Raw genomic sequence first — 26,875 nt, 5'->3', positions numbered from 1 at the left:
GTTCCTGGATTGTTAAGGTTTAGAATTGTTAAGATGGCAACCCAAATTGATCTATAGATTCAATTCAACCTGCATCAAAAATCCCAGTTGCCTTCCCTCTCCCCCCCAAACTGACCCACTAATCTTTAATTTTTTTTTTTTTAAAGTTTATTTACTTTGAGAGTGTGCATAAGCTGGGGAGGAACAGAGAAGAGAGACAGAATCCCAAGGTTGTTCCACACCATCAGTGTATAGCCCAAAGGGGTGCTCGATCTCAAGAACCATGAGATCATGACCTGAGCAGAGATCAAGAGTTACATGCTTAACTGACTGTGCCACCTAGGTACCCCTGACCAGCTAATCTTAAAATTCATATGGAAATTAGAACAATCTTGATATAAAAGAATACAATTAGGAGCGCCTGGGCGGCTCAGTTGGTTAAGCGTCCAACTCTTGATTTCAGCTCACATCATGATCTCATGGTTTGTGAGACTGAGCCCTTCATCGGGCTCTGTGCTGACAGAACAAAGCCTACTTGGGATTCTCTCTCTCCCTCTCTCTCTGCCCCTCCCTGCTCACACGCTCTCTCAAAATTAATAAACATACATACATTAAAAAAAGAACAAAATTAGAGAACTACTGATTTCAAACCTTATTACAAAGCTATAGTAATTAAGACTGTGGTACTCATGATCCTCACAATAGATGCAGAGAAAGCATTTGACAAAATACAGCATCCTTTCTTGATAAAAACCCTCAAGAAAGTAGGGATTGAAGGAGCATACCTCAAGATCATAAAAGCCATATATGAAAGACCCACTGCTAACATCATCCTCAATGAGGAAAAACTGAGAGCTTTCCCCCTAGGTCAGGAACAAGACAGGGATGTCCACTCTCGCCACTGTTATTCAACATAGTATTGGAAGTCTTAGCCTCTGCAATCAGACAACATAAAGAAATAAAAGGCATCCAATTGACCAGTAGGAGGTCAAACATTTGCTCTTCGCAGATGACATGATGTTCTATATAGAAAACCCTAAAGATTCCACCAAAACACTGCTAGAACTGATTCATGAAGTCAGCAAAGTTTCAGGATATAAAAATCAATGCACAGAAATCGGTTGCATTCCTATACACCAACAATGAAGTAATAGAAGGAGAAATCAAGGAATCAGTCCCATTTACAACAGCACCAAAACCCATAAAATACCTAGGAATAAATCTAACCAAAGAGGTGAAAAATCTGTACACTGAAAACTATAGAAAGCTTATGAAGGAAAATGAAGAAGACATAAAAAATGGAAAAAATATTCCATGTTCCTGGATAGGAAGAACAAATACTGTTAAAATGTCAATAACTACCCAAAACAATCTACATGTTCCATGCAATCCCTATCAAAATAACACCAGCATTCTTCACAGAGCTAGAACAGATAATCCTAAAATTTGTATGGAACCAGAAAAGACCCCCAATAGCCAAAGCAATCTTGAAAAAGAAAACCAAAGCAGGAGGCATCACAATCCCGGGCTTCAAGCTATACTACAAAGCTGTAATCATCAAGACAATATGGTACTGGCACAAGAAGAGACACTCCGACCAATGGAACAGAATAGGGAACCCAGAAATGGACCCACAAATGTATGGCCAACTTATCTTTGACAAAGCAGGAAAGAATATCCAATGGTATAAAGACAGTCTCTTCAGCAAGTGGTGCTGGGAAAACTGGACAGCAGCATGCGGAAGAATGAACCTGGACCACTTTCTTATGCCATACACAAAAATAAACTCAAAATGGATGAACGACCTCAATGTAAGGCAGGAAGCCATCAAAATCCTCGAGGAGAAAGCAGGCAAAAACCTCTTTGATCTTGGCCGCAGCAACTTCTTACTCAACACGTCTCCAGAGGGAAGAGAAACAAAAGCAAAAATGAACTACTGGGACCTCATCAAAATAAAAAGCTTCTGCACAGCAAAGGAAACAACCAGCAAAACTAAAAGGCAACTGACAGAATGGGAGAAGATATTTGCAAATGACATATCAGATAAAGGGTCAGTATCCAAAATCTATAAAGACCTTATCACACTCAACACCCAAAAACCAAATAATCCAGTGAAGAAATGGGCAAAAGACATGAATAGACACTTCTCCAAGAAAACATCCAGATGGCCAACCGACACATGAAAAAATGCTCCACATCACTTGTCATCAGGGAAATACAAATCAAAACCACCATGAGATACCACCTTACACCTGTCAGAATGGTTAACATTAACAACTCAGGCAACAACAGATGTTGGCGAGGATGTGGAGAAAGAGGATCTCTTTTGCATTGTTGGTGGCAATGCAAGCTGGTACAGCCACTCTGGAAAACAGTATGGAGGTTCCTCAAAAAACTAAAAATAGAACTACCCTACAACCCAGCAATTGCACTACTAGGCATTTATCCACGGGATACAGGTGTGCTGTTTTGAAGGGACACATGCACCCCCATGTTTATAGCAGCACTATCAACAATAGCCAAAGTATGGAAAGAGCCCAAATGTCCACTGATGGACAGAATGGACAAAGGAGACATGGTATATATATATATACAATACAGTATTACTCAGCAATCAAAAAGAATGAAATCTTGCTATTTGCAACTAAACGGACGGAACGAGAGGGTATTATGCTAAGTGAAATTAGTCAGAGAAAGACAAAAATCATATGACTTCACTCATATGAGGACTTTAAGATAAAAAACAGATGAACATAAGGCAAGGGAAGCAAAAATAATATAAAAACGGAAGGGGATGAAACATAAGAGATGCTTAAATATGGAGAACAAACAGGGTTACTGGAGGGACTGTGGGAGGGGGGATGGGCTAAATGGCTAAGGGGCAATAAGGAATCTACTGAACTCATTATTGCACTGTATGCTAACTAACTTGGATATAAATTAAAAAATAAATAATTTAAAATAAACAGTGTGGTACTCATAAGAATAGATATATAGACAAATGGAGAATTCAGAAATAAACCCTCAGATTTATGGTCAGTTGATCTTTGACACAGATGCCAAGAAAATTCAATGGGGAAAGAATAGTCTTCTCAACAAGTGGTGCTGAAACAACTGATATCTACATCTAAGAGTAGAGGTACACTTTACTCTGTGTTATAAAATTAACTGAAAATGCACTAAAAACCAAAATGTAAAAGCTAAAGCCACAAAACTCAGAAGAAAACAGGAGGTAAATCACCATGTGCTTGGATTATGCATTAGTTTCTTAGATATGACACACAAAACATAAGAACATTTAAACAAAACATTTAAAACAAAATTTGACAAAATGATTAAAATTTTAAACAACTGTGCTTCAGAGGACACTGTCAAGGAAGTGAAGACAATGCACAGAATGGGAGAAAACATCTGCAAACATATATCTGACAAGAGATTTGCACCCAAAATATATGAAAAAACTCTTAAAACTTACTAGTAAGACAAATAAAGCAATGAACAAATAGGCAAAAGATTTGAATAGATACTTCTTCAAAGAAGATAAACAAATGCCCAATAAGCACATGAAAAAATATTCAACATTAGTAATCAGGAAATGCAAATCAAAACCACAGTAAGAGACCACTACATACCCAACACTAAGATGGTTATAATAAAATAGATGTAGAAACAAGTGTTGGTGAGGATGTAAAGATACTGGAAACTATACATTACAGGTAGGATATTGTATAGCCACAATGGGAAAGAGTTTGGCAGTTCCTCAAAATGTTAGTTAACAGGTAACCCAGCAATTCTACTCCTAGATATTAACCAAAGAGAGCTGAAAACAGGTATGCACAAAAATCTGTGTATGAATGTTCACAACAGCAATTAGCCATAATAGCCCAAACATGGAAACAACACAAATGTTCATCACTGTTGAATAGATAAACAAAATGTGGTATATTCACACAAGGAGCATCATTTGGCAATAAAGAGGAATGAGCTGCTGATACATGCTACAACATGGATAAACTTTGAAAACCTAAGACAACATACACAAAAACCTACATACTGTATGATTCCATTTATACAAAATATCCACAACAGGTAAATCAAAAAGCAGATTACAAACTGCAGGTGGCAGGAGATAGGTTTTGACTGGGAATGAGTATGAGATTTCTTTTTGGGGTGATGAAAACATTCTGAAATTAGTGGTCATAATTTAACAATCTTATAAATACACTAAAACCAATGAACTCTACACTTTAAAATAGTTAATTTTATGGTACGTGAATTCTATCTCTGTAAAGGTTTTTGTTTTATTAAAAGCAGTTACTGATGATGGAAGTTAGAAGCGCCAAGCTATCAGTCACTCTAATATCAGAATGTATATTCCTTTAAGGGAGGCATTGCAAGGTTTTTTCTTACAACTATATAACCCCACAGCCTAAAATATCCTCAAAACCTACCAGCTGTTCACTAAATAACTATAAAGAAAAAAGCTAGAGTTCAAATGCAGAAAACAATTTAGTACTTTAAAATTAAATTAGAGGTAGCTTATTATGAATACCTACCTTATCCAAACCTATAAAGGTTGCAACTCCAATATTTTGTCTTTTAAGGAAGTTCACACAATCTTGAGCTGTATCAATAGAATCAACAACAATGTAGTCTAATGCATGACAACAGGATGAAATAGCAACATCGTATTTTTCATCAATTGCTCCTAAGTCTCCCTAATAATAAGAGGCAGGGGGAAAAAAAATCATTGCACAATCAATAATTAGGCACAGGATCATTTCATTATAATTCCTACATATTTTTCAAGTTACTTTAACTTGAAAAACTATACTTACACATGGTTTTTATTTTTTTTTATTTATTAAAAAAAATTTTTTTTAACGTTTTATTTATTTTTGAGACAGAGAGAGACAGAGCATGAACAGGGGAGGGTCAGCGAAAGGGAGACACAGAATCTGAAACAGGCTCCAGGCTCTGAGCCGTCAGCACAGAGCCCGACGCGGGGCTCGAACTCAAGGACCGCGAGATCATGGACCTGAGCCGAAGTCGGCCACTTAACTGACTGAGCCACCCAGGCGCCCCTACACATGGTTTTTAAAAACACAAAAGGTACTCAATGAAAAATATGTGTTCCTCTCACTCAACCTTCCCCCTTTTTTTTCAATCACTGCTAGTTTTTAATGCACCTTTAAAAAAATTTGTAAGATACGCAAAGTTTGGATTTTTAATGAGCACAAAATAAACTGTTTCATGAAAACAAAAACATACAATGTAAAGATTTTCAAATCTGTCAACCTTAAAAGCACTACAGCATAAGCAAAATAATAACTTCCTAAAATAATGAAATTTGGGGGCTCCTGGGTGGTTCAACTGCTCAGCATTTGAGTCGATTTCGGCTTGGGTCACGATCCTGGGGTCGTGGGATCAAACTCTGCATTGGGCTCCACACTCAGTGTGAAGCCTGTTTAGGATTCCCTCTCTCCCTCCCTTGCTCTTGCTTGCTTTCTAAAAAATAACAAAATAAATAAATTGGAGCGCCTGCGTGGCTCAATTGGTCAAGTGGCCAGCTCAGGTTGTGATCTCACAGTGGGGAGATCAAATCCTGTGCTGAGCATGGAGCCTGTTAGGGGATTTTCTCCCTCTCTTTGCCTCTCCCCAGCTTGTGTGCACTCTTTCTCAAAATAAGTAAACAGAAAAAAAATTTTTTTTGAACTATTGAAAGCCAGCTAAGATTATGTAAGTCCCCATAAAACATATTTGCCTGTTTATCAACCTATTAATTAGCCATGAAGCAGCATTCATACAGACTAGCTTTTTCTTTGAAAGCAAAAGAATAGATTCAAATTATATCTCCCAAGTAAATAAGGTGTAAGTCACACGGCCTGGAGACATGGAAGCAACTCTGCTCGGTAATTTTCATTTGCACTTACAAATCATTCTCTTTTCTCCTTCTTTCTCTGGAAGGCTGACTCAGGGACTGCACTAACTGGTTCCTTGGTTTTCTAAGCTTTAGAAAATGTGAAGTAACAGCTAGAGATGGCAGGGTAGGAGTTGAAGGGGGTTGAAATATTTTCTCCATTTCCTTCTGGCCACCCTGTAGCCATGGCTACAGCTCCCTTCCCTCTTCAAATTCAAGAGCAGTAATGGTCTCCACTATTGCTAGCCTTGGGTTTCTGCCTTATCCCGATTTCCCTAAACTCTAGCCACAATCTTCAGTATAATGGTATAAAATCCAGAATTTATCAAATTCTTTTTTAAAAAAAGAATAAAGTGGTTTTGTTAAATCTCCTTATCATTGCTAGTTTTTTTTTTCTTCTTGGTACTAAATGGTAGTTATCTAAAACTAAAAAATTAAAACTACGTTTAATATGAGATAATCCATACCACAAAGAATTTTACCATGACTGAGTACTAAGAGCAAAAAGGTCTTTTAAACAAAAATGAATGTTACAGCAACTCAGTATTATAGTTAAGTCAAAGAAAGAAAATTATTTACAGTATCTTGAGCCATTTCCGAATAAATCTACTTTACCAATCTTCCATATATTCCTGGAATCCTGCCAGATTTTTTTTCTTGAATTATTGCATCAAGGACTTTCCCTCTACTTCGATTCATTGCTACGGAACTCTTTGCTTCTTCAACTTTTTGGAAAAGATCACGAACCAAACTTTTCAATTTTAATTCTTCTTGTGTAAGTTTTTCAAGTTCTTTTTCTTTCTAAAAGTGAGAAAAAAAAATGAATCCCAGAAACATACGCCCAACCTAATTCTAATAGCATAGAATTAGTTGTAATGCCTCAAAAAAGACGACCAATAAAAAACACTTGAACCAGAACTAAACTTCCAAACTGCTGGGTGTGGGTTTCTAAATATGGATGGGTTTTCTATTTTAAAGGAATATAAATTATTTGGGTCAATAACAAGGACCCTAAGTGCAATATGGTTCTAGTAGTAAACTGATTGATAGAACGAGTAGAGCTAGTGTGCGGAAATCTCAGTTCCATACCACAAAGTTATGCGTAAGTGTGTTCCAATTCCTAAGGTCTGCACTAATCAAAAACAGACATTGGTATAGGACCCAGAATTTAAGGGACTGGGCAGGACTATGGTTATAGTGTGCTTTGCATTCTAAATAATGAAAGATATTTATTATATATGTAATTTTCTTTTTAAAAAATCATAGCTTTGAAATGAAAGGGAATATGGTAGGTGAATAGCACTATTGCTATACAAAAATGCCAGGCTGTCAACAAAAGGAATCATACACATGTACATAAACCCCCAAACTCTCAGTTTCTCAATCTCTTAAGTTAGACCAGCCACTTTTCCTGACATTCTTCCCCCCTCCTGGCTTTAAATTATTACCTCTATTACCAGTCAAGAGTATAAAGTAAAAGCTCAAGTTACAAATATAATTTACCCCCAAAATAAACTGAGTTACCAACAAGACAGAAGTGGTCACTGAATACAATTTAAGTTTACGTTAAAATTCTAATTGGTCATGAAATTCCCTGATGACTTCCATAAATTCAATATCAGAAAAAAATACACTAATTGGTTTATATATTCATTCTTACACATTTATGCCAGTTCAGATGTTTAGATTAAAAAATATATAAATACAAACATATAAATTGAAAACTTGGATTGATAAACAATATTCAGAAAAAATACAGAAGCAAAGATTTACCTCTTTTAATTCCAGTTCAGATTGAGGGAGTTTTGCCTCTATATCTCTGATCGCAGTTTTCCTTTCTTTGAGAGTCTCAGATGCTGCAGTTAGAGCTTCCTTGGCCTTACTTAATTGAGACACTGCAGTATTATGACGACTGAGATAGATATCAAGTTCTGACTGAGCTACATCCATCTTTGAACGTGCTTCATTTACTGATTTGCTGAAACCCATAAGTTCTTTCTCTCGACTCTGTTAAAATATGATGGACTCCATTAAATCTGAAATACATGTTTTCAAACCTAAGCTGAAACGGAAACCATACATCTTGAATTCAACTTTAAAGATTCTACAAACATAATACATAAAAATAAATAATTCTTACAAGCTGAACACACTAATAGTTTTTGCCGGGTTGCCAATGTTCACTGTACATAGTCTCTTCCCAATTGATTTCACAAGCACTTAATGAACTAGATGTAAATATGCTTTTTGGAAATTAAAACACCAACAAAAATGAGTGTTCAAAGAACAAAAATTTGAGTGTAAACTCTAGATCCATGGTATTCCACATTACCTTACCTGAAATGGCAAAGTGTAAAGACTATTCAGCAGAAAGTTTCCTCAAGTATATTTATGTTGAGAATCTTTGTAAATTTTATTTTTTTTAATTAAAAAAAATTTTTTTAATGTTTATTTTTGAAGGAGAGAGAGACAGAGCATGAGTGGGGGAAGAGCAGAGAGAGAGGGAGACACAGAATCCAAAGCAGGCTCCAGGCTCCGAGCTGTCAGCACAGAGTCCAGTGCGGGGCTCGAACTCACAAACTGTAGGATCATGACCTGAGCCAAAGTTGACGCTTAAATGACTGAGCCAGCTAGGGACCCCTCCCTGTAAATTTTACTTTTTAAAGTTTATATATTTATTTTGAGACAGAGAAGAGGAGAGGAACAGAGAGAGGGGGAGAGAGAGAATTCTAAGCAGGCTTTGCACTGTCAGCACAGAGCCAACGAGGGGCTTGATCTCACAAACTGTGACATCATGACCTGAAATCAAGAGTCACATGGTCAACTGACTGAGCTGCCCAGGCACCCCATGAACCTTTGTAAATTTTAGAGGTAAGGCCAGGTAATACTCGAAACTGGTTATATTTGACAAGTGGGCAGAAATTTGGGGCTACCACAACTATGTAGAAAGGATCTATTTATTAGAATAATGACATAAGAGAAGCACTTACAAAAGCTTAATCCTTTTGTTTTGCACATAAGGGAACAGACCCAGGACCATGGGGTTATGTGCAAAATCATCAGATAATCAGTTTAAATGTCAAATGGTAAAAATCATGAACACTAACACATGTACACACTGCTCACAATGTTCTAGGCCTATTACGAATGTTCTATATGAGTTCTTGAAGATAACAATTTCATGAGGTAAATATCATAATTATGCTCATTTTGAGGAAACAGGCTACAGTTTAAGTAACTTGCTCAAAGTCATGCAATCACTCAAGTGACAGAACCTCTCTTTTTAGCTACTATATTGAGGAATGAAGACACTTGGATGGGTGTCCTGGCTTTGTCATTAATACACGTTGCCAAGATACACAGAAGTACTCAATATGTATTAGATGAGCAAATGTGAAAATCTGTATCCATATATACTATACATGAAAGCTATTGCATTACCTATTGCCATTTTATCACATGGGCATGTTACTTATAAAGTTCTGTAGTATGGCATTAGAACATGCCCCATTCCAAAACAGAATCTATTAAATCTGTAGCTTAAAAAGCCCACAAACCCAATACAACTTTACTGAAGTACAATTAACAAAGTTTGTATATAAGTCTATAACTTAGGTACTTAAGTCTTACATAACTTATAGAACGTAAATCAATTCAACTCATTAGTATTATCTATTACAATTTCTTTTTTAAAATATATTTATTTTGATATAGAGGGAGAATACACAGGAGGGTCAGAGAGAGGAGGAGAGAGAATCCCAAGAGGCTCTACCCTGTCAGCGCAGAGGCCAATGTGCGGCTTGAACTCACAAACCGTGAGATCACAACCTGAGCCCAAATCAAGTCAGACATAACCAACTGAGCCACCCAGGTTCACCTTTTACAATTTCTACTCAGCATACTCAGTTCTGTCAAAAAGGCTGTGAATATAAACAAAGACAGCTAAGCTTCATGCTTTATACTCTCATTGGGTTGATAAGACATAACAATATGACAACCTCATACTCCTATTAATGAAGTGCTAAAATAGCTAACATTTTTATTAATTTCTTACTTTCTAGGCACTTTATGTAAGAGTATGTACATTTTATTTTTAAAAAGATTCACAAGATGGGTAATATTTTCTTCCATTTTGAGAAAGAGGACTTTGAGACCTAACAGCCTATACAGAGAGATAATGACTGATGTAGGATTTCAAACCAAGAACTGACTCAAGAGCCATAAACTATTATACAAGTGCTACAGGAGAAAAGAAAGGTACTTATCAACTTGTGGTTAGTGTGGTTCCATGTTTTTACAGGTGTTAACTAATTAAGAGAAGACAAAAAGCTATTTGATGAAATCAAATAAGGGCATTTCCTGCCTCCACCATAAATTCTCATTTAGTTAACTTTTTTTTTACAACGGGAAAGTAGAAAACAAAAAGAATTTAGGCTATTTTTATGAATGCTAGATATTGTAAGTCCAAAATTTTTCTAACAGTTGAGTTTTTACTATTACCACACAAAAACATTCTTCAAGTTAAAAAAAAAAGTCACCTAGACACCAACTGATAAAGAATCTTACTTCTTTTTCTTTTTGAAGCCCTTGTGTTTCCTGTTTAAGGCTATCCATAACTTCTTTCAATTTTTCTTCTTCTTTCTCTTTTTCCTTCTCAAGGGCACTATTTTGAGTTGTTGTCTCATTTATGATTTTCTCACTCTTGGCAGGTATACTTTTAAATTCTTCAACCTAAGATTGTAAAACAAATTAAACTTGGAGGAGCATGTACCTTTAGGCTATCCAGTATCATCAGTATTTGGCTTATTTAAAAGCATTTCTCAGTATCCTCTAAGTCTTTGTGGTTTCCTTTGTAATTTGACTTGAACTAGCTGGCTTTAGCAAATACTTTCTTAACCATTTACTGCAATTTCTGTGCTCTTAATTTAACAGTAAATTCTATGAATTCCTCATTTGTTATGGAAGAGAATTCTCCCTGGCTGGCGTTCAGGTCTTTCTTCCTTCTGTTCTACTTTCAGGCTATAACTATCCTTCTTCACCAATTAATATACTCTGGCTATGTGGAATTTCCTAAACTGTCCTTCATGGTATATTGAAACTTACCATGGATGACTTTTACACCCCGTGGCCTCCCCGAAATCCTAAAATCTTTCACAACATTACCCTTCCAGAGTCACCATGTAGGAGTAATATCTTATTCCATTAATACCTTTGGTAATAACCACTTATTGACATTTGATGCCTAAAGACTAATACCTCTATAATAGTTACAGCTGGCTTAGTCTGTCCAATTTAAGCATTACCCTCAAATCCACATTGATTTGTTCAGATTATCCAGCACCAGAGTTCAACATTTCCCAAAAATGATGACCCTCAAACACTGATTTGCACAAGATTTATTCCCATACTGAGTGGAAAGTATTTTGTAAACAAATGCATTTGGAAAAATACAACATAAAGGAGAGCCTATAACTAACATGTAATTATATGGTACAAAGCCTTTTTTGGGAGAAGGGACTTAGATGTCATATCTATTAATATCTGTTAAGAAAATAGTTTGAAAGACTGCCAATTGATCATTAGGGACTGATTCCTAGGAAATAATGCGTTCTGTTCCAAACTTAATCGTTTTTAAAACCTCAGAATAGCTAATCCACCCTCTGTAGATTTTTGAGTTTCCCCTTCCCTCCTTTCCAAGAGAGAACTCTTATTCTGATACTCTCTAGGAGGCAGGTAATGTTTTTAAAATTTCAGAATACATAACCAAAAACATCTCTTTAAACCATTACATTAAGAAAAGGAAAACTATGTTGTTTACTATCAAACAGAATTGGTGACTTGATAAGTATTTTCCCGACAATATATGCCACAGAAACATAAACTCTAAATCTCAAAGCCAATGAATGCAAAATTTACCTTTGGAGAAAAAAAAAAGTCACAATCAGAGATAAATCCTAGAACACTTAATATTCAGAATCCCAACTCATTTTCTTAAAAAATGAGGGAGTGGCACATCCATGAAAAATAATGAAAATTAAATCTGATATTCAGATATGAAATTTGTAAGATTTCTTTCAAAACCTACCTTCTCTTTATCTTTTTGAAGTTGTTTCTCCAGTTTTTTGGCTTTACTTGAAGCATGTTTTAATTTTTCCCTAACTTGAACATCTTCTAAATCTAGCTGTGTAAATTTTTCTTTGTTTTCCTCAATAAATTTTGTAATTTTATTCAGTTTCCTAACAAATAAAGAGAATTATTAGTCACTATTTTAGATATTCATTTATTTCAAAGTCATGCTACATGTTCTGCCGGGACACTGCCTCTGTAAATGTGTCCAAGTTCTTACAAGGTAAGATTCTAGAGCTAACCATTTTCAAACTGGTCCTCTCCTTCCACTAAATTTGAGGGAGCCATTAAAATATGATTACAAGAGTTGCTTTGCCTTTGTAAACTGGATGGGAAATACTACATTTCCTGGTTACTATAGAATCAAGGTATAGAAATACATTACCACAACGTAAAACTCATTTTAAAGAAAAAAAAATCACATAGGTAAGAGATATTGGTGTCAACAAATACTGTGAGAAGGCATAGAGAAGGGTCATGATGAAACTTAAAAAAAAAAAAAAAAAAAAAAAAGTAACCTAATTACTAATTAAGAATTAGAGTAACCTAATTCTTAAGATGTGTGGACTGTTTATTCTTAAGACAACTAAGCTGCCAGGTTAAAATTTTTTTTTGCCGTGTATTATTGTGTTCTGCCACTAGGAGGCAGCATCTTCTGTTAATTTAGGACCAGTGTTGTGCACTGAATCTGTGGTATCAACTGGATGCAGGGCAATTAAGTTTTTTATTCTTTTTCTGAAAAAGGAGACCATTTTATAAGTTGGCAAATTACAGTTGGCATTACATTTATGTGCTGGCAGAAAGTTTATATATATATGTATATATATATATATATATATAAAATACACACACGTAAAAACAACTCAACCTAAACACTTTAGTACTTTCCAAGAGATTATTACTTTTCTACATCTTTTACAGCTTTATTCTTAGCTTTCATTTCATTTGACAGTATATTGCTCTTCTCATTAATTTCTTTGGTATCTTCATGAATTTTTTCCTTTTGAGTTTCCATTTCAGCAATTCGTTTCTGCAGATCATAACTAGAAAAAGGAAAAGAAAAATCAGAGATCCTAAAATGCCATTTCTAAAATTGTGTAATAACTTAGTAAAATTAGTGTTTTCTACAGTATTCTTAACTACAACCAATTTACAATTAACTACCTAGGGCTACAGGGTGAAGCACAGGGGGTACTGCAGTACAGACCTAATTCAGGGTCAAAGCTAGAATTAGGAACAAAATTGGTTCCATACAAACAAAATTAGATCAGCTATTACATGCATTATAGAGAATGTATGTGTAGAACTATTAAGTACATTAATAAACACTTGTGAACCCACCTCCCAACTTAAAGTAGAATACTTAAAAGTCAACTTTGAGGACTTCAGGGAAAGGTGGCAGGTAGGATGATCTTAAGTTCTCCTTGTCCCAAGGCTACAACTAGATTAACACCCTTATCAGTGTAAACCCAGAAAATGAGGAAGACTGGCAGAACACTCTCCACAGCTACATGTAGAGAAGAGGCCACACTAAAGAGGGTGGGAAGGGTGGAGAAGGTGGTTGGGGCTAAAGGGAACTGTTCTTGGGAGGGAGGAATGCTATGAGCATGAAAAAGGGAGAAAAACAGACCCTCACTACAAGAATCTCAGGCATGGGGAAGACAACTCCCCATTTGGCTTTAAAAACTAGAGGGAACTAATTTTGAGAGTTCTTATAATCAGTGGGATGTCACACCTGGAAAAATCAGATGGGAGGTTGAGAGGAAACAGAGACTGCGACCCTTAAAGAGACAGCACAACAAAAAGTCCCATGGAGATAGAGCATAGAAACAACAGTTTGAAAGACTGAAGTATATGTGAAAGAAATTTATTTACTAATCTCAAAGCATGTAACGGAGGGCAGATATATTAAGGAGAAACAAGAGAGCTGGCAGGCACCATTTTCTCCCCTATCTCCCAGCCTAGATACAGAGACACCTTCGGGAACCAGTGCAGTGCCAATACTCTCCATCTATCTTGTGAAGAGCTTCCTCAACCCCCACCCCCACCCCAATTCTCCTCCAGTCCTGCCCCCTCCAGCATGCCCTTGGCCAAAGCCTATCCAAAGTGGTGCCACAAGCCTGGCAATGTGCAAGGAGCACAGACAGGAGCCAGCACCACACCAAAGTGCCACCTGTCCTGAGGAGAGGGGAAGGTAACTACACACACCAGTTTGACTTGAGCCTCAGCAGTGGGCTGGGAGCAGTCATTTGGTCTGGCTGCAGGCCCTGCCCACCAATGAAAACTTCTCAAGGGACAACAGGGAAAGTGTCCTGCAGTTTGGTGCTACTGCATCTCTGGCAAATGCCTGTCTGACTCAAGTGGCCCCAGATTGGCCCACTAACAACACAGGGAACAAACCTTGCCCAACAGGCAGAGTGAGCCATTGCACATGACTGGACTGAAGGCACATGCAGCTCAGACCCACAGTGGGGTTACATGCAACACATATGAGACACCCCTGAAGTGCCAAGTTCTGGTGAACAGGGGACACTGCATTGCAGGACACTATAGGACCTTTTCTTCATAAAGCCACTACTTCCAAAAGCAGAAGACGTAGCTGACTATCCTAACACATAGGAAAACCTAGAGAGTTGGACAAAATGAGGTGACACAGAAATAGGTCCCAAATGAAAGGACAGGACAAAATCACAAGAGAGCTAAACAAAACCGAGAGAAGCAATATACCTGATAATTTAAAGTAATGCTCACAAAGACCCTAATTGGACTTGAGGAAAAGAGGGGAGAATCTCACTGAGACCCTCAATACAAAGAGACAGAAAACCTAAAAAAGCACCAATCAGAGATGAAGAGCTCAACAACTGAAACTAAAAATGCACTAAAGAGAATATACAGAATAGAGGAAGCAGAAGGATCACTGACCTGGAAGACAGAGTAATGGAAAACATCAAACTGAAAAGGAGAAAAAAATAGTAAATGAAGAGACTTAGGGAACTCAGTAACAGCATCAAATGAAATAACATTCACATCATAGGGGTCTCAGGAGAAGAGACAGAAAAGGGGGCAGAAATTGCACTGGAAGAATAGTGAAAACTCGCCAAACTTGGGGAAACAGAAATCTAGATCAAGGAAGCACAGAGAGCCCCTCAAAAATAAACCCAAGGGGATCCCCACCAAGACAGATAGTAATTAAAATAGAAAAAAGTAGTGATAAAGAAAGACTTTTAAAATCAGCAAGAGAAAAGAAAAGTTACATAAAATGGAAACCCCATAAAGCTATTAGCAGATTTTTCAGCAGAAACTGCAGGCCAGAATGGAGTGGCATGATATACTCAAAAAATGCTGACGGAAAAAACCTGCAGCCAAGAAAACTCTATCCAGCAAGGCTATCGTTTAGAACAGAAGAATAGTTTCCCAAACTTGATTAAAGGAATTCATGACCACTAAACCAGCCTGACAAGAAATGTAAAAAAAGTATGAAGGACAAAAGCAGGAAATTAAGTACATCTATGAAAACCAGTCAAAGCATTCACAAAATAAAAGGATGTAAAGTATGGCACCATATACCCAAAATGTGGCAGGAAAGGAGTAAAGAATGTGTGCACTGAAGTGACCATTAACTTAATGCACGAGAAAGGAATCCAAGTATATTACTAACGAAAGCTGGCAAGCTTTCTTGAGAAGAGCAAGAATAGAAAAGAACTACAGAAAAAACCATAAAACAAGTACATATCTGTCAATAAGTACTTTGAATGTAAATGGACTGCAGGCTCCCATAGGGGAGACATAGGGGGACAGAATGGATAAAAAAGCAAGACCATCTAGATGCTGCTACAAGAGACTCATTTCAAACCTAAAGATGCAGATTGAACCTGAAGGGATAGAAAAGCAATTATCATTCAAATGGAAGTGAAAAGAAAGCGTAGCAATACTTGTATCAAACAAAATAGACTTTAAAACAAAGACTGTAACAAGAGACAAAGAAGGACACTATATAATCCTACTGAAGGGAACAATCCAAGGAGAAGATAAAAACAATTGGAAATATTTATGCATCCAACAGCAAGCACCCAAATACATAAAGCAACTGTTAACAAACATAAAGGAAGTAATAATGGTAATACAACAACAGTAGGAGATTTTTAACACCCCACTTACATCTATCCATTGATGTACAAAAATCCACAAGGAAACAGTGGCTTCAAAAGATACATTGGACCAGATGGATCTAACAGATGTATTCCTAACATTCCATCCTAAAATAGCAGAAAACACTTTTCAAGTGCACACAGATCATTCTCCAAAACACATCACATTTTAGGTCACAAAACAATCCTCAAGAAGTTAAAAAAGATACAAGTCAGACCATGCATCTTTTCTGACCACAGCACTATGAAACAGAAACCAACCACAAGAAAAAATGTGGAAAGAACACAAACACGTGGAAGTTAAACAGCATTCATTAAACAATGAATGGGGTTGACCAAGAAATCAGAGAGAATTAAAAAAAAAAAAATACATGAAGACAAATGAAAACACAGTGTTTTCAAAATCTTTGGGATGCAGCAAAAGCTGTTCTAAGAGGAAACTTTAGAGCAATACAGACCCAGCTCAAGAAGCAAAACCAATCTCAAATAAACAATGTAACCTTACACTTAAAAGAGCCAGAAAAGAACAAAATCAAAATCAGTAGAAGGAAATGATCAAGATTAGAGTGAAAACAAAATAGATCAATGTAAAAACAGATCAATGAAATCAGGAGCTGGTTCTTTGAAAAGATCAATGAAACTGATAAGCCTTTAGTGAGAATTATCAAAGAGAGAGGGGATTCAAACATAATCAGAAATGAAAGAGAAATAACCGACACCATACAAAGGATTATTAAGATAATGTTATGAAAAAAATTATATGCCAACAAATTGGACAACCTAGCATAGATAAATTCCTAGAAACATAATCTCCTAAAACTGAAGTATGAAGAATTAGGAAATTTGAAGCAGACTGATTATCAGCCATGAAATTGAATCAGTAATCAAAAAACTCCCACAAATGCAAGTCCAGGACCAGTTTCATAGGTGAATTCTACCAAACACTTAAAAGAAGAGTTAATACTTATTCTTCTCAAACTATTCCAAAAACAGAAGAGGAAGGAAAAATTCCAAATACATTCTATGTATGAGACCAGCATTACCCTGATACTAAAACCAGGTAAAGACACTACAAAGAACTACAGGCTAAGATCTCTGATGAACATAGGTGCAAAAATGTACAACATAATATTAAGCAAACCAAATCCAACAATATATTTTAAAAAGTCATTCACTATGATCAAGTGGGATTTATTCCCATGATGCAAGGGTGGTTTAACATTTGCAAATCAATCAACACAATACATTACATGAATAAGAAAAAGGATAAAAACCACATGATCATTTCAACAGATGCAAAAAAAGCATGTGACAAAGTACAACATCCATTCATGATAAAAATCCTCAAGAAAGTAGGTCTACAAGGAACAAGACTCAACATAACAAAGGACTTATATGAAAAACCCATAGCAAACATCTTAGTGGGGAAAACTGGAGGGCTTTTCTCCTAAGCTCAGGATGTCCACTCTCACCACTTTTATTCAACATAGTACTGGAAGTCCTAGTCATAGCAATCAGACAAGAAAAAGAAGTAAAAGGCATCCAAATTGGTAAGGAAGAAGTATAATTTTCACTATCTGCAGATGACATGATATTATATACGGAAACCTTAACAGACTCTAAACAAGAAACTACTAGACGTGATAAAAGAATTCATTAAGATCATAAGATCAAAATCAATATACAGAAATCCATTGCATTTCTACGCACTAATAAGCAGCAGGAAGAGAAACTAAAAAAAAATAATCTCATTTACAACTGCAGCACAAACTAAAATACCTGGAATTAAACTATCAAGGAAGTGAAAGACCTGTACTCTGAAAACTATAAAACTAAAAAACTGAAGATGACACAAACAAATGGAAAGATATCCCATGCCCATGGACTGAAAGCAAATACTGTTAAAATGTCCATAATACCGAAAGCAATCTACAGATTTAATGCAATTCCTATCAAAACACCCACAGCATTTTTCAGAGCAGAATACTCCCTAAAATTTGTATGGAACCACAAAAGACTCCGAATAGCCAATGCAATCTTGAAAAAGAACAAAACGGGAGGTATCACAATCCCAGATTTCAAGACATATTACAGAGCTGTAGCAATCAAATCAATATGGTACTGGCACAAAAACAGCCATATCCATCAATGGAACAGAACAGAGAGCCCAGATATAAATGCCTGCTTATATGGTCAATTAATCTCTGACAAAGTAGGGAAAAACATGCAATGGGAAAAAGACAGTATCAACAAATGGTATTGGAAAAACTGGACAGCTATATGCAAAAGAATGAAACTGGATCACTGTCTTATACCATGCACAAAAATAAACTCAAAGTGGATTAAAGACCTAAAACCACAGAAGTTCTAGATGAGAGCACAGGCAGTAATTTTTATGACTTTGGCAGTAGCAACATTTTTCTAGGTATGTCTCCTGAGGGGAGGGAAGCAAAAACAGAATTAAATTATTGCGAAGACATAAAAAGCTTCCTCACAAAAAATGAAACAATCAACAAAACTAAAAGAGAACCTACTGAATATCAGAAGATATTTGTGAATGACATATCTGATCAAGGGTTAGTATCCAAATAAAGAACTTATGCAAGTACTTCTACCAATCAACACTAAAAAACCAAATAGACATAACAGATATTTCTCAAAAGACGACATCCAGATGACCAAAAGACACGTGAAAAGATGTTCAACATCATTCATCATGTGGGGAATGAAAATCAAAACCACAAGAAATAACAATGTTGGCATAGATGTGGGGTAAAAAGGAACACTCATGCATTATTGGTAGGAATGCAAACTGGTGCAGCCCCTGTGGAAAACAGTATGTAGATTCCTCAAAAAATTGAAAACCAGAATTACCATATGACCCAGTAATTCCACTACTGCAATTTACCCAAAGTATCTGAAAACACCAATTTGAAATGATATATGCACTCCTATGTTTATTGCAGCGTTATTTACAAGTGTCAAACTATGGAAGCAGCCCAAGTGTGTCCATTAATAGATGGATAGAAAAGATGTGATATACTCACACACACACACACACACACACACACACACACACACACACACAGGAATATTAGCCACAAAAGAATGAAATCTTGCCATTTATAATAACATGGATGGATCTAGAGAATATAACATTAAATGAAATAAGTCAGAGAAAGACAACTATCATATGATTTCATGCATATGTGGAATTTAAGAAGCAAACACAGAAAAAAAAGATAAACCAAAAAAGTCATTCTTAACTAAAGAGGACTGATGGTTACCCAAAGGGGAGGTGGGTGGAGGATGAAAGAGGTGAAGAGGATTAAAAGTATACAGATCATGACGAGTACAGGGTATAAAATTGTTCAATCGAGTATAAAATTGTTGAATCACTACAGTGTACGCCTGAAGCCAATATAATGGCATGTTAATTATACTGGAATTAAAATTATAAAAATTAAAACAATTAAAAATTAAACCAATTACCATTAGTACTAATTTAACATATTCATTACAAAACAATTTTTAGTTTTTTTTCTACTTCAGTCTTTATTTTTCTGTAATACAGAAAAAAGGGCTTAATGTCAGAAACTAATAAAAATTGATAAATTAATGTACTTACATGTAATATTGACAGACATGATTCTTTTTTCTAAATATTTCATTTTCCAAGGTAAGAAATTTAATGGCTATGTTTTTCTCTCCTTCTAAGGCATCCTTTTCCTTTTCTACCAGCTTAACTCTGTTTAACTACAAAAATTTAAAGTGTATGGATTATTCAAATATATTACACATGTATATACCTGAATTTCAAATATACCAACATGAGGCAAAAATATCTACCATATTAATAAAACACTGCTCAATTAAAGGTAAAAAAGAAATATAAAATTCAATCTAAAACAGTAAAGATTTTTTCAATAAATATGATCTATTATAAACTTAATATTTGACTCAGTAGAATATGTTCAATAAGCAAAACAGTCTGATTTACAAGAACAATCTATAGAAGATTCACCTTCTCTCCTCGATGTTCATTTAATATTTCAACTCTCCGACACAAGACTTTAATAGGCTCATTTAGCCGTCCGCAACCAATTATATCTTCTAAATATTCAAGCATACCCTCATCATGTTCAGTCTGGCCTTTTGGCTTCATCATAGCGATTTGTTCAACTTCACCCTTAAAAAAAAAAAGTTGTATTACACATTCACTTCATGTTTAGCTACAACAATCTTAAGTGAGAATTAGGAACAATTAACAAACCCAATACTAATGAACAAATAAATGATAGAAACCAGTAGCTTAAAGAAATTTAATAAGATATAAACAAAAATGTTTTTGATAGTTTTCATTTTCCCTGATGGTAAGAAATGTATGTTTATACTCCCTTACATAAACTCTTACCAAATTGTAATATACATTCACATACATGTATACAGCCAAAGAAAGATTCCCTAGCTTAAAATTTCATTCAATATATATATAAAAAAAAGTATTAACTTTTGTATAAGGCAAAACTGAGCAAGGTATTCATATAATCTATAATTACTTTGGCAACATTACCAATTGTTAGTTAACATAATTAGAGCTCCTGTGCTAAAACAAAGAATTTTCAAGATCCTTCATGGCTTAACTGCAGTAGGAATCCTGTCCCAAGATGGTTTATTATTAAACTTTCTCTATAAACCTGGGGTTATGAGCTCCTCAAGAAGTGCTAAGATTTATAAGGATGTCTCAAACTTAATGTTCTAAAACTTTCTAAAAACAAGACCATTAAATAAAAAAGGAAATTACCTATTCCTCATGGTAATAAGAGAAGATAACCAACTGACTGAAAACTAACGAAAGCTCCTGGTACATATGAAATTGGAAAACTTTTATTTGTAATCATTAACATAACAGCTTTGAAGTGTGATTAAAATTCTTAGATTAACATTATATATTTGTATTTATGCAACTCAATTACAAACAGAAAAGAAAAAAAACCCCACAATCAGTAACCTTCAAGGCTGACTGCCAGGCAGCCATTTAGTTTCATGGTGGAGAAAATTTTGTCTGAACATGCTCAGGCAAAATGCTGCTACTTTACTTCACAGGAGTAGTTGCCTGTGCTATTACAACACAAGAAAAGGAAGAGGCAAGTAGAAAAAAAATACAGGCCTTTATTTCAGCAAATAGCAAAGGTGAAAAAAAATCAAGAAAAACACACAAAAAACCTATTACTTCCTCAATTTAAATATTCAAAATATTTAAATATGAATAAACCTCAAAAACCTGGGGTGTATCTTGTTAATGTAATGACAAAGAGTCAAAGTGACCAAAAGCTCCCACATAAATATAAAGTAAACAAAAACAAACCACACAAAACCTTGGGGCTCTTGGCAGGCTCCGTTGGTAGAGCATGCAACTCTCTATCTGAGAGTTTTGAGTTCAAGCCCCATGTTGGTCATGAAGTATACTTAAAAACAAAAACAACAAAACACAAACAGGGGCACCTGACTTTGACTCAGGTTATGCTCTTATGGCTTGTGAGTTCAAGCCCCACATCAGGCTCTCTCCTGTTGGCACAGAGCCCACTTCAGATCCTGACTCCTTCTCTCTCTGTCCCTCCCCCCACCTCAAAAATAAACATTAAAAATCCCACACACAACAAAACCCCAAACCCAAAACAAAAAACCCAACCTTAAAAATAAAACAGCTCACCTTAAATTTAGTCATTGAAAGGCATAACTTTTAATATTTTTATATACTGTCACTCTTCTGTAGTCTGACAACACAACGAACATGATTATCAAACACGAAGTAAAACACTATCCAAAGAGCTTGTTTTTTTTCTCTATAACCTTCAGTTATGTATAAATTACTGCTCTAAACTAAGTTAGTGTTTAAACTAAACTATGTATTTATATAAAACATTTTATTCTTTCAATTATCAGGTCCTTCCAAATGTATGCAGTATTAGTTTCAAGTCGTAGAGAGGATTTAAGCCTAGAATTATGTCCAAAGTTTTGGATTACAACAGGGCAAATGCCAGCCATTGAAGAAGAGTCTTACTCAGTTTTTAACTAGGCAGGGTTAATCAACAGCAACGCTGACATTTAGGGCTGGATATTCTTTGTTGCAGGGGTCTATGGTGGGCATCACAGGATGTTTAATAGCATCTCCGACCTCTTACACACCAGATCCTAATAGCATTCCCCCATACCCTTAGCTGTAACAACCCAAAATGTCTCCAGACAACAATCAATGTCCCAGGGACAGAGATGCAAAACTACCCCCAGCCGAGAACCACTCATGTTGAGGTAGTGGTTTAACTCTTTTGGGTTTACTATCCAAACAACAAAAATTATCTGACACTTGATATTCTAATATATTGCCCTAATTCAATTTGAACATCTGTTTTAAGATGAATGAAAAACTATGCCGTGAACACAGTCAAATGGGCATAAAGTATTACTTAAGTATACGTTTTTCAGGTAGCCAGAAGTTAGGACTCAGTGTAGCAGTTTACACTGACAAAAATATTCCTAAAGGCATCACACTTCCTGGCTGAATTACTTGCTCAAGGATGGAATAACACTATTAGGAAACTGCCTAGCTTTGGGTAAAGCAGAGTGGCTGCCTCTTTTGAGTTACTTATTCCTCCCTAGTTAAAATGGCGGATATACAATTACGATTTCTTTTCATTCTAACAAGGTTGCACAGTTGGTTGAAGATAAAAATGCTTAAGGACATATCTGAACCAAAATAGTTCCATTACAAGTGCCACATAACGTTCAGTTTTAGACTGTTATAATGGCACTCATTTTTTTTCAACCAGTAATTGTCAGATTCACATTACTGGTATTCCAATTACAGCCTGGAACCTTTCTTATGGCTCTGTTCCTTGATGTCCTTTGCCTGCCTTACCACCTGCTACTATTTGCTTTCTAAGTTTTAACTTAGGGCAATAAGCTCCATACATTTCAAAAAAATTTTTAAAGCATCAACCTGAATTTAAAGTTTAAGGCTCTAAATCACAAATAATAGTAGCATGAAGACACAAAGTCTCAAGTTACTATCATGCTAGCATCTGAAGCCTGCAAAGTTTTATAGGTCTCCATAGTTATCTCTAGTTTCTTAGCTTCAGTAGACCTGAATAAGGTTTTACTTTTTTTGTTATTTACTACAAACTTCCTATGGTTTTAAGTTATATTCATATTGTATTAGAGACATTACACAACCCTGTAAAATATCAACTATCATTTTTAAGAGTCACATAAAAACTGCAAACATATTTCAATATTTGTAATACCAAGGGCTTATATCTTAACTTCTCACAGTGTGACAAATCAGGATACTGTGATTCAGTTACACCATTTCTTTGATAATCTATTTTACAAAATATAGGTTAAAAATCTGAGAAATAGTGATGCTCTTCTTATACAAATGGAATCCAAATTTTAGCAAGCATGAACCATAAGAAATTCAAGTACACAGCTATCAAACTTTTTTTCCTAATAGTGCCTGAAGGATTCTTCTCATATGGGTATTTGCATTAAAACTAAAAGGCCCCAAATTACTAGGCTTTGAGTTTTTATTTTCTCTTGATAATCTTTTTATTTTCTCCATTTTCCACTGTACTATTATTGTCCTTTACCTTCTGCTAATAAATTTTTATTCTAATTTGCTCTTTGTGAGCTACCAGAGGCCAACAAACCAAATGACCAAGGTAGTATCTGCCTCAAATAAGTACATCAACAGAAAGGGTAACGCTTTAGTGGGTGGGCTGCTTGATATCCTGGTTGCTTAGGAGTAGCTTCCTACTTTTTTTCAAGCTGAGGCTATTAAATCAAACACTTGGATAACTTAGGTGCTACGGATAGAGCTAAAAATTCTTTTGATATAGCACAAATTTATTTGTACAGGCTAAAAGACCACAACCCAAAAAATGTGTATGACATGCCAGCCTTAGAAGTATACAGGAAAGAAAAAGGAAGAAGAAATATAAGTAAAAATTAATCCAACTTCCAAATTACTAATTTGGAAAATTACTAACAGGGGTATAGGTTCCTTTCTACTGATGTACTTAATTTTAGGCACATACTAACCTTGGTGATTTGGTTTGTTGGCCTCTGGTAGCTCACAAAGAGCAAATGAGAATAAAAATTTATTAGCAGAATGTAGAATAAAAAAAAATCTTGGTTCCTATTTAAAGTTCTAATTCAGGTTTTATAATAATAAAGACAAAAACCATATGAAGTTGAAAACTGACAAAACTAAAATTGCCTTAACAGTTATAGCTTTTAGGGGTTTACAAAACCACTCCTGAAACAGCAATCTTTAATGTAATTTTGAACCATAATAAAAGCATGAAGGTTGTCATTCTTTTAACTTTTAACATTTGAAAGTTAACGTTCTTTTAATTTTTAACATTTGGTGCAAATGCACCAAAACCAATTAAAACTCATTTGTAAATCATAGTTACCATGAAATGCCATGGAGAGCTAATAAAATCCTACTTATTTTCACCAATAGTTATTACAATGTGACAAAGGCTCTCAAATTAAGGTATATATAAATGCGGACATGTATAAACATGAAAAGTACCATGGCCAGTTATAATCTTAACACTTTCTGAAGGCACGTGTAAGTGCTTTCAAGAACAAGAAACAGGATTTTAACTATCTCTAACATTCACAGCATCTTAGCATAGTGCCCCATTAGGTATTCATTTGAATAGTCAACTAATGAAATTTAAAATGAATTCAAATACTAGAAATGCCTACTTCAAGAAACCACTAAACCAACTAAACACTGTAAAAAATTTTACCCTTATGGGCTTCTAAAATTTAGTGTTTTTTTTGTTTGTTGTTTTTAACTTTTAGAGACAGGATGAGAGATTGTGTGCATGGGGAGAGAGAGACGGGGGAGAGAGAGGAAGGGGAGGGGGAGGGAGAGAAAAAGAGAGAATCTTAAGCAAGCTGCATGCCCAGAGCAGAGCCCAACACAGGGCTTGATTCCATGACCCTGGGAAACATGACCTGCGCTGATATTCAACCAAACTGAGCCACTCAGGTGCCCCAAATTTAGTGGTGTTTCATCTTAAAAATAAATTTTCACTTTACTTTAGATTACTTAGGCTGTTAATTACTACCACTGGCCAAACATCTATACATTTTATTCAAACTAATCATTTATGTTCTTGATATTATGATGACTCCAAGTTTCCAGCCTTCCAATCCCAGCTAGTTTTTTAAATTTTTTTTTTAATGTTTATTTATTTTTGAGACAGAGAGAGATAGAGCATGAACGGGGGAGGGTCAGAGAGAGGGAAACACAGAATCTGAAACAGGCTCCAGGCTCTGAGCTGTCAGCACAGAGCCCAACGTGGGGCTTGAACTCACGGACCGTGAGATCATGACCTGAGCCGAAGTCGGCCGCTTAACCAACTGAGCCACGTAGGCGCCTCACCAGCTAGTTTTTTAAGAGAGATGTAGGAGAGAACTAATAAAAAACCATATTCTTACTTACCTCCAACTGCTTTAAACTAGTGCAAGAGTCTAAGTTTTTGATAAGGAACTAAATAAAAATCTATAGATTTTGCCACTTTCCCTCAAGCTTTTAAATAGGGCATCATTAGTTCTACTGGTCCAATCCCTGTTTCTTTTTCCTAACAGGTGAACTCCTAAGGTTCCTATCTGTAAACTTAATCAAACGGAAATGAATCTATTACATGGGAAGTAAGTTTACCTTGACATTAAAAATGTTTTAAATAATTTGTTAAAATGACACAAAAAGGGTGAAATTATTACGAGGACAAATGGTTTAAGCATCCTACGTGCTTCAGAGGCACATATTTAATATAAAGTTGACAATTTAAAAATTACTGTTTTTTAGTTCTTCAGGAAATTGTGACTTTATTTAGTTTTCTTTATTACTGAATTATGTACAGAAAGGGTGCACCAAGGGGAAAAAAATTTACCCTTGCAAGGGTTAAAATGCAGTCCACTTTAAGGAGTCTTGGCACAGGTGTAAAATTTTGACCGATTATCCCAGGATAGTAAATAGCAAATAAAAAATAAACAGGAGTATAGGTTGCTGCAAAATGGTAGTATCAAATACAGTATTACAGAATGAAATAACTTTTAATCCATAGTTAACCAAACCAAATCCCATAATATGAAGGTCCATAAAACAGTTCAATTTGATTAAACACACACATACACCTTTAATTCCACATTTATGTAAATTCAATTGTTTAGAATTGTATCTGCAGCTGATTTCCCCTAACATTCATTTTCAAATAAGTCTGGGTTACAGAAGTATTACAAATGCACTGTGCCTGGTAACAAAAGATAGCAATATAAGTCATTCCAGAATAATGAGAACCAATTGAGAACACTCAGTTATCCTAATGAAACTTTTAGTATCAAAATTCCCAACTTACTTTAAAATCAGTCACAAGACTTATTAAATAATATCAGCAACTATTTTAAATCACAATATAGGTTTGCTTTTATTATTATGCTCTTGAGAGATTCTGGATAGAACACAGGAAAAGAAAGTAGCTTCCAATCAAAAAGGAATTTTAATGTACCTGATAAAGTCATGTTTTACATTGACAACTTTTTTTTAAAGGTAAGATAGGGAAGAAAAAGTATTTTTCTTACCAAGCAAGGCTGGTAAAACATATCTTTACTCTAATAAAGA

The 26,875-nt window shown here is 35.4% G+C and overlaps 1 protein-coding gene across 3 annotated transcripts in view; it reads right to left on the bottom strand.

Moving 5' to 3' along the window:
* The window catches only part of SMC4 (structural maintenance of chromosomes 4), a 45,926-nt gene that overhangs the window by 13,307 nt on the left and 5,744 nt on the right, over window positions 1–26,875 (bottom strand). For 2 of the 3 annotated variants that reach the window (XM_030328650.1, XM_030328651.1), the window contains 8 exons: window positions 20,198–20,362; window positions 19,802–19,929; window positions 12,928–13,068; window positions 11,985–12,135; window positions 10,466–10,630; window positions 7,673–7,906; window positions 6,515–6,700; window positions 4,536–4,697 (listed from right to left, as the gene is read on the bottom strand). In XM_030328650.1, coding sequence (XP_030184510.1) covers window positions 4,536–4,697; window positions 6,515–6,700; window positions 7,673–7,906; window positions 10,466–10,630; window positions 11,985–12,135; window positions 12,928–13,068; window positions 19,802–19,929; window positions 20,198–20,362 — 1,332 coding nt within the window. Of the gene's footprint in view, window positions 1–4,535; window positions 4,698–6,514; window positions 6,701–7,672; window positions 7,907–10,465; window positions 10,631–11,984; window positions 12,136–12,927; window positions 13,069–19,801; window positions 19,930–20,197; window positions 20,363–21,886; window positions 21,951–26,875 lie in introns of all 3 variants that reach the window. The other variant, XM_030328652.1, reaches the window with a different exon arrangement.

Source organism: Lynx canadensis, chromosome C2, assembly GCF_007474595.2.
Source record: "Lynx canadensis isolate LIC74 chromosome C2, mLynCan4.pri.v2, whole genome shotgun sequence".
In the NCBI taxonomy this organism is placed as follows: domain Eukaryota; kingdom Metazoa; phylum Chordata; class Mammalia; order Carnivora; family Felidae; genus Lynx; species Lynx canadensis.
Note: the sequence above shows the minus strand (reverse complement) of the source record. Positions and strands in the feature narration are given on the sequence as shown.